The following is a 14,651-nucleotide window of genomic DNA, read 5'->3' on the forward strand; positions in this document are numbered from 1 at the left end:
TACAGAAATAACTGATTGCATGAGAATTTTTTTACTATACACAATAAAATTTATTTTAATGGTATAAGTAATGAATTCTTCAATACTTTAGGAACAATTAGCTATCCACCTGGAAAAAAATAAATTCTTCCTCTCATACCATGCACATTAAATGCCAGAAGGATTAAAGAGTTAAACATTGTTTTAAAAATTAAATCTAAGAACTCTTCAAAATTTGAGGTTCAAATTCACTTCTTACAGAATAATCTTTATTTACAAGGCATGCAATGTCATTTTTAAAAAATTGTCCTTAGAAAGTAATGTAATATGTATAGCCTGCTACTGCATAATTTCACATTACCATGAATGAATTGTGTTTCTCAGAGAAACTCTATGATAATGAGCTCTTAAAATACAAACATTCTTCTGAATTGTATTCCCCAAGAATAACACTCTATCTAAATGTGCAGTTGGACCTTCTAAGCACAGGACAAAGACTTCCCAACACAACAGTGGAACCGGTACTAGAGAGACACAACTCATCACGGCAGGTATCACACCACCTCCCACATGCACGCGCGCACACACACACGCCGTTATAATAATGTGTGAGAAGAGAAGTGAGTTGTAAGCGGCTGCCACTGATAGCTTTCCTGCCACCTCTCAGTTCCCTGGAGTCTCTGCAAAGTGCATGTGATCAGAGAGGTAAGGAAAGGTGTGCTGGTTACTAGCTTAGGCAGCAGGGATGGAAAGAAAGAAGAGGGTATTTTCATACAGGAATGACAGAGTCAGCTACTGGAGAATACAGACCTTGGAGTCCTGGTCCAAAGCCTGCTAGATTCTGCCACCCTGGAGCATGTGAGCCCCCACACTGTTGCTCACAGGGGAACAGAAGTAGTAATTCATCTTTAAGACATGAGCCGTTGTCCTGGATCTAGACCTCAACACTCTGATACTATGGCCTCCTGCAGCAGATAGGATGACTGAGACCCAAGGATTCCTGAAAAAATGAAAATTTCACACTTAAAATAGTGTTGTGGGTTGTAGAGTGAAACTGGATGATCTTTCTCATCAATGAGGTATCTTCATGGGGTGAGAAAGGGGAGCAAATGGAAGAGAATGAAGAGGTATGATTATTATCTCCAAAAACAGAGTCGATATGCTTGGCACCCATGGCCCCAGCACTGAATCGTCAGTGGGAGTTCTTTCTACGTAAGTTACCACGCATCGTATCTCTTGGCTCTTGTTACCAAACCTAGCCACAAAAGAATCCCAGGAATTGGCCCAGTCACCAAAATCAAACATATGGGACCAACCAGCAGCATTAGAGAAAGTCTAGCATGAGAACTCCGCATTGGACCGTGACCAAGCAAGCCCATCAGAGCCTGGTTCCAGGAGAGACTAAACATGAAGCACACAGAGGGAAAGCCGGGGAGGCAGAAGCCAAGTTCAATGTCAAATCAGAGAAGCCAGGGCCTGAGAATAGCTGACTGAACTGGAAGAAACAAACTAACACTATTCCAGTGACCCAGCAGTAGCTCTGGTCATTCAGACTGAGGGGACTTGGCACTTCTGCACAAAGTACGCTGAAGGATTCCTTGAATGTCTTTGTAGTAAACTGAGGTCACTTGAGAGTGCCTTTAATTCTTTTCATTATCTATTCTGGAAACCCACGAAGTCATCTGAGAAGGGAGTTAAGAAGGGCTAAAGAAAGATAGGGACCTTGTGCTTAATCCAGAACTCAAATAGAAAAAGATGAGATGACTACATTCCCCATTGAAGCTGAAGGGTAAAGAGCAGAAACCTGACAGAAAATGTGAATGGAGGTAGCTATGGAGAGAGAAGAAAGCAGGTGGAGAAGAAAAGAAAGTCACCGTTTCAGGCATAACCTTCAGAAGGCCTGTTGGCAAAGTCAAATACATATGTGACATTTGTCTTCCATCTCAGTTCTCCCTGCACTGGAGAGAGGAGGGAAATGCTCCATAGCAAGGGAGGAAGCTGCAAATAGAATAGCGATAGGCTTGCAACGAAAAACATGAGTCAGTGGGAGAAGGAATCAAGAGATCAAAGAACTTAGGGTCTGCAGGACATGGGGAAGTGAAAGGCAGAGGCTGCTTTGGAATCTCAGAGCCTCTGTGGAACCTCAAAGTTAGAGTAGTCTTTCTTTCATTCGTTCAATGAATATTTACTGAGCCCTGACTATGTGCAGATCCCGTGCAGGATTCCAGGTAAATAAAGGAGACAACAATATCACTCTTGTTCTCCAAAAACAGACAGTGTGGAGGAAGAGACAGACATCAACAATCGCATTTCAACACTGTATTCTCTTTCTATGGCTGCTGCAACAATTTACATCAAACTTAGCTGCTTAACACACACTTACTATCTCATAGTTCACAAGTCCAAAATGGATTTCACTAGGCTAAAATTAAGGTGTCGATAGGGCCATGTTCTTTTCTAGAGGTCCCAGGGGAGAATCTGTTTTCTTGTTTTTCCCAGATTTGAGAGGCTGCCCACATCCCTGGTTCGTGTCCCGCCTCCATCTCCATGGCCAACAATGACCAGCTGAGTCTTCCTCACATCACATCATTGGCACTAACTCTTTTGCCTCACCTTCCACATTTGAGAACCATTGTGATTACATTGGTAATCCATAACAATCTCCCTGTTTCAAGTGGACTAGCAGCCTTAATTCCATCTACAATCTTAATTCTCCCTTGTCATGTAACATAACATTTCACAGGTTCTGGGGATTAGGATGTAGCCTTCTTTGGAGGAGGAGGCCATTATGCTGCTGCCCACAAACACAATGCACGTTATGGTAGAGAGAGTGCTGTGGAAGATGATTCCAGTCCAAGATTGCAAACTGAATACGTGCTGCAGCCTTGCCCTCCTATCCCAAATGGTTAGAAATAACAGAAAAGCTATAAAAATAAGTAAATAAATTCATAATCACCCTGGACAACAAGGAGAGCCCTTGGTGGACCAGAAACCATGAGGAATCTCTGAAAGATGGATGGCAAGTGGGAACTGGTCAGAGAAGAAAACCACAGCCCAAAATGTGCACACAGCAGTGGACTGCCACGGGAGGTAAAAACAGTACCAAGAGCACTCTATGCCCAAAGAAGGTGGATCCTGGGAGTGCCCAGGCTCAGGAGCTAACTATTACCAACAGGGTACTGATTATTCAGCGTGCCACAGCAGGCACCAAAACGCATGTCAACCATTCCACACATACTCGGTCTCCTTGATTACTGGGGTCAAGAGACTCCAGCAGGATTATCTGCCTCTAGGCAGGTGTAGTGAATGTGAGATAGTCAGGTGGAGAGAAAGGACAGTGTTCTTAGGGACTGGTAACACCTAGGAGGCAAGGGAAGCACCCACTTACAGAAAATGAGCTGCCAAAATATCCCACCCAGCAGTATGTCCCCCTGCCAGACAGTTACTGACAGTACATTATGATATACACCATGATATTACCTTATACCACTTTTGCTAAGGAGTATACAGTCAGAGAGGGCAAACAGTCTAACAAGAGATCTCAGATAAAGAATCAGCTTCCAACCAGTAATTACCAAACATTTTAAGAAAGTCAACATCTGGAAATCCAACATATAGAAATTAACTCTTAGAACAAAAACCAGATTTTAGAATAGTTATAACATTCTTGGATGCAGAAGGATGTCATATTCGTTTTTTAAAAATCAGTTGAAAATGTTCATGAAACAACAAAAATCCCCTCCAAAGAACAATCAGAATGAGCACAGGTAAAGGGCATATGTGTAACCTGGAGGGCTGAGCAAATACATAGCACATAGCACAAGACAAAATATAGAAATTCCTTATTTTAAAAAAAAGCTAAGATACACAAAGGATCAATCTAAAACTTATCAGTTAATAATAAAGTTCTGAAATAGAAACTAGAATAGGAGAAGTTATATTCAAATAAAATAACAAAATATACCAGAAATGGAGAAAGAAATGAATCTTTGGTTTGAAAGGCCCCATCAAATGCCAATAGGATCCTTTTTTAAAACTAACATGTAGGTCTATTGTGATGTAATTTCAGATGTCATGGTAAGGAGGAAATCGTGAAAACTTCCAAAGAAGAAAAAAAAAAATGAACTTTCCACAGTTTATGTGGAAAAGAAAAAAAGTAACATCAAGTCTCTCAAAAAAACAGTATGCAAGAAGAAAAGGGGACTTTTTTTCAAAATTCAGAGGGAAAATATCTTCGAATCTAAGATTATATAAATAGCCCAACCATCATTCAAATGTGAAAATAAAAAAACTTCTTCGGTTAGGGGGCGGGGTCAGAAAGTTTATCACCTACAGGCTTACTCTGAAATAAATAATAAAAAAGGGTAAATTAGCACAAAGGAAAATGAAACCAAGAAGAAGAAGTTAGAGGCAAAAGCAACAGTAAAAACAAAGATTTCAGTAAATTTGTTCAAACTAAAGAGCAGGACAAAATAAGCCAAAAAAAAAAGGAGAAAGAGAAACATTCAAAGGATAAGAGCCGGGAGACAGTGACAGCACCTAGCCCACAGAATAAGAGAGGTCTTCAGGTCTACAGCCCTCAAAACCACAGGATTTGCAGACTTTAATAAGAATGTGAAGACCTTGCAAAGAAACCCAAAAACAATCAAATTGATGATGTAGTAAGAAATAAATTGGCCCTGGCAGAATTCTATGAAGATGAAGTGAAAAGAAAATCTTCCGAAGTTCGACCTAAAGTTCCATTCTTTAAGATTGCATCATCACCACCTCAAAGGTTTTCCTGCTATTGGGGATATGTTGGTTAGGGTACTGACTACTATGTCACTCCATTGTAAGGTTCTAGTCAAGTCAACATGAAGAGTGGGTTACATTTAATTAGACCTTCTACTGGGAAAATTGTGAATGAACTTTTTTGGCATTACTGCTAGCAAAAGATTTCGAAAGATATTCCCCCTGAAGCTTCTACAACTGGTTCATGTTAGCCAAGTGAATTTGGATATGGAAGATCATGAAATCAAGAATACATAAAACCTAGAATAAGGTTTAAAGCTTTTAATGGAGAAAGCAAAAACTTGGAAGCCTTATGTTTGAAATAGTATTTTCTTCCTCTCCAGAAGAGAAGTCAATACTTAATGCAGTTTTTCCTATTGATGATTCAGTGCCCATGACAGAAATTCAAATCATGTTAGCAGATGAGGGTCATTTGATACAAAGATGTAATAGTACGCACAGGATCCTGGATGTTCCAGATTTTATTGTACAGTCCCATCATGAATTTGCAACTTTTGACTTTATTCTTATGACTTCACTTCCAAACAGAGAGCTAACCGATGAAAGCCTGACACAAGAAGCAGATATTCTTAACATTGTGATACTCCAGCAGCTATAATAATATTGCTCCTACCCATGCAGTAACAGGTAGAAAAGATAATAGTGCCATATTAATAAGAAAAATACTTTCAGCATAAAAACAATCAAATTATTTTTATTACTTTTACAGATACATTTTGGTTTTATTTTTATTCTATGTTCAAACTTAGTATAGATCAATTTGGACTAGGAATAGATCTTGAGATAAATATGCTTGAGTTTCTAGTTGCAGGGCTGGCTTATGTTGATAGCTTTAAATATCAAGGGAAATCAATTTGTAACATGCTCAGCGTTAGGTAATAACCCTTATTTGAAAAGAATGAACAAAATCCCTTTCTGAAAAATGCATTTGATAAAAGTTAAAGTTTCTTGATGTTGCATTGACCAACAACCATTAAGAAATCTTTTTGTCAAGTAAATTGAAAATTTTTTGTGATATATACTGAAAAGTATTTATATTCTGATTTTAAAATAATTTGATCATACAATCATTGTTCCTCCTATTAAAATTTTATACATCTTTTTTACTTATTGATTTAGCTATATTACTAGTACCAAAAATACAGTTTAGCATTGTATTTATAGAACTATGACCATCATAAACTAGAAATAAAAGACATAAAAGCCAGCCATCCTTGAGAAGATGGGTAAATAGTATGTTAAAATCAAGTAATTCCAATCTCTCCCAGAGCCTGTCTTGATCACATTCATTTACTCATTCTACACATTTTTCTAGGGAACCCAATATATATACCAAACAGTGTTCAAACTGCTCAAGCCAGTGCGTATTCTACTCCAAGACAAAACTAGTATAAAAATTCGGAAATGTACTTTTTTGTCAGACATGCTAGATCTAAGGAATGACCAGCATAAACGTTTGCATTTCCGTTGAAGCCACGTAGTTCCTGAATGAGGAAGGCTATATCAGGATGATAGAAGAAGTCGCTTCTTCCCAGATACTACTTCATCTTTGGTCACTCCTGGTTAGCTTCCTATTGCTGCCATAATAAATGACTACAAATGTAATGGCTTAAAACAACACAGATTTACAATCATACAATTCTGTAGGTTGGAAATCTAACATGAGTCTTGCTGGGCTAAAGTCAAGGTGACAACAGGGCTGCATTCCTTTTAGGAGGCTCTAGGAGAGGAACGTTTCTTTGCCTTTCCAGCTTCTAGACATTAGGACATGAACATTTTTGGAGGGTCATTATTCTGCATGCCACAGTCCACTTTTGCCCAAAGATTCACATCCATCACAAATAAATCCACCCTTTTCCAAAGGTGCTCAAAAGTCTTAACCCATTACAACATCAACTCAAAATCCAAACTCTTATCTGAACCTCACCAGCTTAAAAGTCCCACATCTCATTATTTAAATTATCTAAATCTAGTAAAGGTGAGAATTTGGGTATGATTCCTAGGGTACAATTCATCTCCATCTGTGCACCTGTGAACCTACAAAACAAGTTATCTGCTCCCAGATACGTTGGTAAAATAGGCATGGAATAATAGTTACAAATATTCTCATTCAAAAAGCAGAAAATTTAATGAAAAAGAAGCTACCAGTCGCAAGCAATTTAGAAATCCATCCAGGCACACTCCATTAAGGCCAGGGAACAATCTGCAGTGGTTTGCAGCTTCATCCTTTAGGCTTATGACTCCTTCTCAGAGTCATTTTCCTTTTTTTGATGAAAGGTGACACATATCTGTAGCTGAGTGGTTTTATTAGCTTGTTTCTTACCTGTAGAATTTGGTGGTAGAGGGGGGTGTATTGCTTTCTTTCACTTCATACTCTCTCTATTCCTTTCAGTTTAAGATGACAGTGTTTCTGCTGATACAACATTGTCAAGAAACTAGTGTATCTCTTATGTATGCCATCGGAGGCAGGAGGCTCTGCCATGAGTCTTTCTTAAATAATATTATCTCTATTTTGGGCTTTTTATGAGATGACTGAGGGGATCTATGAGTACATACCCCCTTAAACTTTTCCAAGAGATTTTTGTGTGGCTGAATACTCAGACCTTCTGGTCTTTTTGACATATTAGCAAAAGATTGTATAGCCACACACTCATTTCTTTCTCTAGAGTAGGCTTTCCTGAAAGTGAGTCTTATTTTTGTGTCTTTTGCCATTTGGGTAGGCTGAGAATTTCCCAAATCCTCAAGTCCTGGTTTCTTTATATTTAATAGTTCTTTCCTCAATTTATCTATCTCTTTTTACATTTTTGCTATAATCAACAAAAAGAAAGAAGGCTGTACCTTCCATACTTTGCTTGGAAATCTCCTTAGCTAAATATCTAAGTTTATCACTTAAAACTGCCGTTTATCCATAGAACTGCAAGACACAATTCAGCTAAAGTTTTTGCCACCGTAGGACAAGAATCCCATTTCCTCCACTTCCCGATGCTCCCCATTTCCTTCTGAGCCCTCACTGGCAGTGTCGTTAAAGTGCTTGTTTCTACTAACATGCTGTTCATAAATCATTTAGATATTCTCCATGGCAGTTTAGGTATTGTCTATCATGCTCCCTACTTCCACACTAGCATTAACATCCGTATATCTACTAACGATCTGTTCCAAGCAATCTCAACTCTTTTTGTCATGTTCCTCAAAATTCTTCCAACCTCTATCCACTGTCCAATTCAAAAGCCGCTTCTGTGTTTCTAGGTGTTTGTTAAAGTAACATGCCTACTTCCAAGTATCTAGAAAAGCCTACGATGTCTACTCGCTGACAGCTGACTTGAATACGCTAATAAGAGATTTAAAATTCAACTTTCTCCAATGGCTCTGGTGATTTCAAGGAGGTGAATTTACCTTGCTAGAAGTTTTAATACTGGACATGCTACCAGAAATGCCCCAGGTTAGACATGTTGCTCCCATCACCACAGAGAAACCTATTTCTCGGTATTATAATATAGAGTTAGAAGATCATTCCTAAGTCTTCCCCTCAAAATAGGAAGCCTTTCTTCTTTACACTTATGGAAGAAAAATTGGATAATACATAAATATCAGTCAGTCTCAGTTCAAAAAGATTACCAGGGATAAACTACATGTTCATAGGAGCAAAATCATCTTCCTAAGGGAATAATTTATTGAAAATAATGAATATTTTAAGTGAAAGGGCATTGCTCTGTTTTGGATTAACAATACAGGGGGAAAAGTTAACCAAAACTTATAAAGTTATTTGAAATTTTATTCTCATAGTTTCTATTTATCAGTTAGATGGAGTGCCTATAGGTGCACATACAAAAACAACTGCCATTTTGGTTTTGGTTTATAATAGTCTTCCAAAATGTAGAGGTTTATATTAGGAGAGAAATGAAACATCCAGAAGAGATCAACAATACTTTCACATGTGCCACATAGTGTTTTGCTTGATTGGGAGTTGTTTTCCTGAATTCTTTTTATTGCTGCAGTCACTGTAACTTTTAAAATGTATCATCATCTCAAAAAAGATTACGTAAAAATGAGCAGTTAGACAACCATGTATGAGGTCAGTCGCTTAGCATGATGTCTGTAATCAAAAAGTTTGAAGTGTCTGCTTACCGATGAAGAATGTTTCCACTGAGAAAAAAAAAAAGGACAAGAAATTTCAGAGATTAAAAATGCTTGCCGAATGACAAGCGATTGCTATCTGCACAAGTGTCCTGGAGCTAGAGTGCCCTCTTCATCAACAAACACAAATAGTTTCGTCTCCTCAGCAGACAGATTTGAAGAACAGAGGAGAGGACAGGTAGAGAGGTGATGTAGTAGAGTGATGATGGACAGACTCTGGACCAGACTTCTGACGCCCAAATCTTGGCTCCACAACTTACTAGGGATGTGACTCTGGATAAATTATTTAATCTCTGTGCCCAAGTTTCTTTATTTGTGCAATGGGTATAATAACCTCATAGGGTTGTTATAAGAATTACATGAGTTTTTAATTGTAACATGCCTGACACGTAGTAAGTGCTGTGTACATGTTTGTGACATAAATAATAAAATTAACAAAAGAAGCTTATTTCTTGGAGGTGAAAGTGTGATTGCTAAGAAAAGTAAAGGTAATAGTAGGACTGGAATATAAAGTCAAAGAAAGCTCTCAGAAATAAAGTAAAAGAGTTACAGCACATTCATAATGCATGGTACCATTTGTGGGGGAGAAAAAAGCTATTTCAATAAGATAGATGTATGTATGCAAACTCATAGAAATAAATTTGGCAGGATACTTACCTCCTTGGAAGGTATGGGAATTGAGAGAAACGATCAAGGGAACCTCAGCATTATTTTTAGTATTTGAATTTTTGCTGTGAAGATGTATCTATGCGCTAATTATGAAATTAAAAACAAGTAATGGTTTTTTTTTTGAAAATCAGCATTTAAAAATAAAGTACCCAGGAAACAGTGAGAAAGTTGTTGCTGACTCTACCATCTGGAGTCAAGGGAATTCACAGAAGAGATGACATCAGAACTGAATCTTAAAGGAGGCATTGCCTGAAGCAAGGAGACATGCTGCAGACATGGCTTAACAAAATGATGCATTTGAGAAATGATGAGAATTTATACCAACAGTTTGGATTTGTATGGTTGGGTGGGGAGAGGAAGGGAGGAATGGATATAAGATCAGGTTGCAAGAATGGGTTTAGGGTCCATTGCAAAGGGCGCAAATACCACACAGAGCGAGGTGAACTTTGTGTAGACAAATGTTTCAGCCACCTAAGGGACATGATCACAAAAGAAGTATCACAAAAGAAGTATCCTCAGGGGTAAGGAGTGACTGCTTAGAGACCAGGATGGAGCTGACCCAAGGAATGCAGAGCCTATAGCTGGATCCTCATAGCATTTTGGAGCTCAGAATCAGCAGTACCTTAGCCAGCTGTGCTCATGGACTTGCTATGAGCCAGTGATGTTTTTTATTTTTTATCTAACCAGGTTGGGTTGGGTTTTCTGTTCAAACTGACTCTGAATGAAAAGAATTCAAAGTGTCCTTAATGATTAGCACTGAGAGCAGAGAGACTGTTCTTAGTCTCATGGCAAGGAGTGAGGACAAAAGATGTCCTTAGCCACTGTCTGCCCCTCTTAGGGAGGGGCAGCCATCCCTTCTTGATTTGCTAAGTTAGCAGAATCTAAGGCTTTAAGTCCCTGGAAGGGGTGGGCTATACCAGTCACGTCCAGACTTTAGAATTGCACAGATTTCACACATTTGGGAATTCCATAGATTTCAGGGACAAAATTACAAAGAAAAACCTTAGGGTTCAAATTGGAATCGTCAAGTTTTAGTTTTGTTAATTCAAAAACTTTAAAACAAATGAACCAAAACCACTACCTTCTACCATCATCATCATATCATAAAAGAAATAACATTTGGCTACACACTCACAGAAAAATGATAACTTTAGAATAAAAGATAGCCCTTTAAAATGAATACTTTTGGCTTCATCATAAGATACTACATTGTACTCACTTTTCTCACTTTGTCTCAAATACATGAAAACTTTTCACCAGCGACACCAATCCTCTAAGTGGCCTAGTGCAGAATGCTGTGCCCTCTACAGTGTCTCCAGCCCTCAGATCTCATGCGCACCCCTAGGACAAGGAAAGTCTAGACAACACAGGGTTTTAGGTGGCCCCAGCAGGAAGAAGAAGGATCTTAAGCCTAGTAGGAAGACTGAAGATCTCAGGGGAAGGCCCACTCAGGCAGGGATAATCTGGCAAGGGAAGCCACAGGGAGACTGTGGTGCTCAGGCAGGCTTGAGGAAAATCTCCCATTCCCAGCAGCTGCTGAGCCCAGCTGGCCCTCTTCTGGGTCTACCACCTGAGTAGCGACCCCAGGAACCCTGAGCACACACTGGCTGCAACACTGGGTCTGGGTGAGGTGCTAAGAGAGACTTGGGACTGTGACCAGCAGGTCCCCCTCCAGAGCAGTAACAGCCTCCTTGGGAATTCATCAGCAGAGACTGGGGCTATGCCAAGAGCATGGCCGTGGGCTGCTCTGATGGGGGATTGTGCTGTGAGGAGCAGTAGCTCATTCAGTTCAGCTCAAGTAGGGAGAAGGTGTTAGCCTAAGGGTTCCCGGATGGGGTTCTCTCTCCACCACATCCCCTTCCTGAGGCAGGTACTTACCTGCCCACCCCATTGAGCTGGATTAGGAGAAGGGAGTCTTCAATGTGTCCCTCTGTTAGCAGAAATACACACTGTAGTTGTGCAGTCAGTATTAGCTTTAGAATTTGTCTGAGGGACCTGAACATCGCCAACCCTCCCCTCCACACACACACACCCTTAAAGGGAGACTGGATGGAACCAGCTGGCTGAGAGCCAGAATCTGGGGCAGGACAGGAGGATAACAAGACTGAGGGGAGAAGGAGGACAGTGCAAAAAGCAGAAACAAAGGCTGGGGAAGCAGGGCTCCCAACGGCAGATCGCGACGGGCCACGGATTGACAGGAGACCCAACAGATAAAGAAAAAGGTTCTTTGCACCCTCTTCTGCACTCACCATGTACACAGAGTGTGCACACAGATTCATACAAGAGCACACATGTTCCCAGCAGTAGGCTCTGACTTTCCACACTTTCGACATTAAGGACTAAGTTAACAGTTACATAAAGACACACAGGGCACATCGAGGAAGCCAAAGATTTCAAGAACTCGCAATCCCAGCACAACCAGTCTTCGTAATAATCAAGAGTCAGTGATAGATTTGAGGGGGATCCCTGGGCCCTCAGCAAATTGAAATCCTCAGGTCTTTGTTCTTCCGCCTCCTCTCTGCCCCTACCAACTTTTGGATGCTGCCAACTCATACATTTTTGCACCTACATCCCACACAAGTTTCTGAGAAACCCAAGATCTGAACAGTTCTGAACATCTGCCCCACACCCATGAGCTCTAGCTAGTCTGTCAATCAACTGGCCTTGACCTTGAGCTAGGTGTCTACCAGGGCAGAGAACAGTAGAGAACAGAAGAGGTGGTCGCCTGGGCTGTAGGCACTATGAGTGCAGCCATTGCCTTTAGGTGTGGCAGGGCAGGCAACCTGATTGACATATCAGGTCCAGCTGCATGAGGAGCAGTTCTGTCTCCGGAGTGAAGCCTGAAGCACCTTTGTGTCATCCCCAAGCGTTGTAGCTTCCCACCAGATACGCACCCAATTCCAGTTTTTTATTTTATTTTATTTTATTTATTTATTTAGGTGAAGCAACCCTTGGTTGACCTCACAGATTGCAAGGACCTTGTCGGCTTACAATCTCTTATTTTTTTTATTTTTTATGCCTACAGCACCTGGTCTTCCTAGGTGGTCTCCCATCCAAGTACTAACCAGGCCCAACCCTGCTTAGCTTCCGAGATCAGACGGGATCGGGCTTGTTCAGGGTGGCATGGCCGAAGACCAGTTCCAGCTCTTGAACCTTAGATCTCTGAGGTCAAGTGAGGCTGAGTGACCTAAGATCCCACAATCTCATGCTCCTGGGGCCCAGATCTCCCCACCGCCACATCAGTGAAGCCCTAGAATGCGTGCCAAGTCATATGCACTAGGTTGTTTATTGTCACATTACCCATGGGACAGGGGTGGGATGAGGAAGGGAGCCCTCAGGCAGAGAAGTGGAAGCGGCGGAGGGGGATGGGAAACTTCTATTTTCCAGATTCTGCCCTTCTTCCCAGCAGGTAGGTGATGGCAGGGCTTGGCCACCAGCAGGACACCCTTAGATGCAAGCACAGTGCTGCGTGAGAAGGTTGGGCACTGTCTCATACTTGAAAGAGTAGCCTCCATCTGAGGTGGTACGGACACGTAGGGGCCTCATGGTCCCTGGGAGAGCAGCACAGCAGGGCTGGGCTCCTGGAACCAGAGAAAAGGGCTGGACAGGGGTAGCGGCGACCCCAGAGACTGACAGAGGCAAGTCTGATTGGGTGGGTAGCCCACAGCCACCGTGACAGTAGTGGAAGACGAAACTGGGAGGGTGTACGATCCACTGGTCCCAGCCCAGCTCCTGGAAGGAGATGTTGAGGGCCGCTCTGTGGCAGTGAGCGTGGGCAGCAGGTTCCTCTGGAGGCCTCTGCAGCAGGCGCAGAGCAGCGGGAGACCAAGGCCAGGGCAGCGGGGGAGTCGAGCGCCGGGCTCTTTCCCCTCTGCTAGCTGGCTTGGCCCGAGTGTGGGCCACCAGGAAGGGCGTGGTCTCAGGCCGGGCTGAGCAGGAACAGAGAGGACAGCGCAGCAGGAGCACCAGCACAGGGTGGGTCAGCAGAGGGAGGGCAGAGGCAGCCATGTGCAGCACAGCCCAGCAAGGAGGTGCCTGGCCCAATGACGTGGGCACAGCCGTAGGACCCTTGGATGACAGGGCCAGCAGGCCTAGCAGGGGCCCAGAGCTATTGGAGGATGCTGTGGCCTGTCTGTCCAGTCCCGTGTGGAACCACAGCTGAGCGGAAGTCACCTGGCGGCTGCGTGTGTGCTGGGAAGGCCGGAACATATATGTGAAGAGGCCCTCCTCAGCCTCCTGGGCCAGCTCTCCCACAGCTGGCTGGTCCTCACAGCTGGCCCCTGCAGGAGACAGAGGGAAAGGAGAGGGCAGCCCTGACTGGCAGAACCTGGGACCCCTCCTCCTTCACAGGGGGGAAGTGGCTGCCATGCAAGAGCCTGCCAAGCACGCTACTGAGTGCTCTGCCAGACTCAGGACTCTCCCCAGTCTTGGGAGAACTGACAGAGGCTCTGCATTTACTTCACCATTAAAAGACTTTAAAAAATGCAAGACATTGTAAACTTCTCTCTACAGTGGTTTTACCAATTAATGCTCCCATCAGGAATACGTAAGAGAGTCTGCCACTCTACCTTCACCAACACTTGGAATTGTTAGTTAGACTTGATCTTTTTGTTCATCCGATAGTGTGAAATCGTGTGTATGCAGTCATTTGGTATATTGCTCTTTGTATCTTTTTACATGTCAGAAATAGTACACAATAAGTTCTTTAAAATAATTCCACTTTTAAAAAGACAGGTTAACACCAAAAAGAAGGAAGAAGAGGAGTAGGAAAAAAGATATAGCTCAGAGTAAAGGACAATGCTTTCTAAGAAAGTGCAGTTGGCATTCTTACTCTGACAAGTACACAGACTCCACTGAACAATCATGGACCAGCACCAGCGGAAGGACTGGCAATTGGGGCTATACTGTCACATGGATCATCTCATGGATAACCTCACAACGGATCTATTTTGCAGATAAGGAAACTGAGAGTTAGAAAGATAAAGTGACATTCAACTGCTAAGTGGCCAGGCTGGGATTCTGCCTGATCCCAAATCCTCACTTACTCACTGTGCTGCAGGGGACTGGAGCACAGGGAG

At 42.1% G+C, this 14,651-nt stretch overlaps 1 protein-coding gene and 1 non-coding gene across 2 annotated transcripts; both read right to left on the reverse strand.

The window, feature by feature from the left end:
• Positions 1 to 12,589: 12,589 nt before the first annotated feature.
• LOC111738698 lies at positions 12,590 to 12,708 on the reverse strand. Its single transcript, XR_002779954.1, has one exon. It is a non-coding gene; the product is annotated as a 5S ribosomal RNA (ribosomal RNA).
• A 312-nt stretch (positions 12,709 to 13,020) lies between these two features.
• Positions 13,021 to 14,189, reverse strand: INHA (inhibin alpha subunit). Its single transcript, XM_011358676.1, has 2 exons — positions 14,173 to 14,189; positions 13,021 to 13,915 (listed from the first exon to the last, which is right to left on the reverse strand). The coding sequence occupies exons 1-2, from the start codon at positions 14,187 to 14,189 to the stop codon at positions 13,021 to 13,023; spliced, it is 912 nt and encodes a 303-aa protein (XP_011356978.1).
• Between the last annotated feature and the right edge of the window lie 462 nt (positions 14,190 to 14,651).

Source organism: Pteropus vampyrus, unplaced genomic scaffold, assembly GCF_000151845.1.
Source record: "Pteropus vampyrus isolate Shadow unplaced genomic scaffold, Pvam_2.0 Scaffold42, whole genome shotgun sequence".
NCBI lineage: Eukaryota > Metazoa > Chordata > Mammalia > Chiroptera > Pteropodidae > Pteropus > Pteropus vampyrus.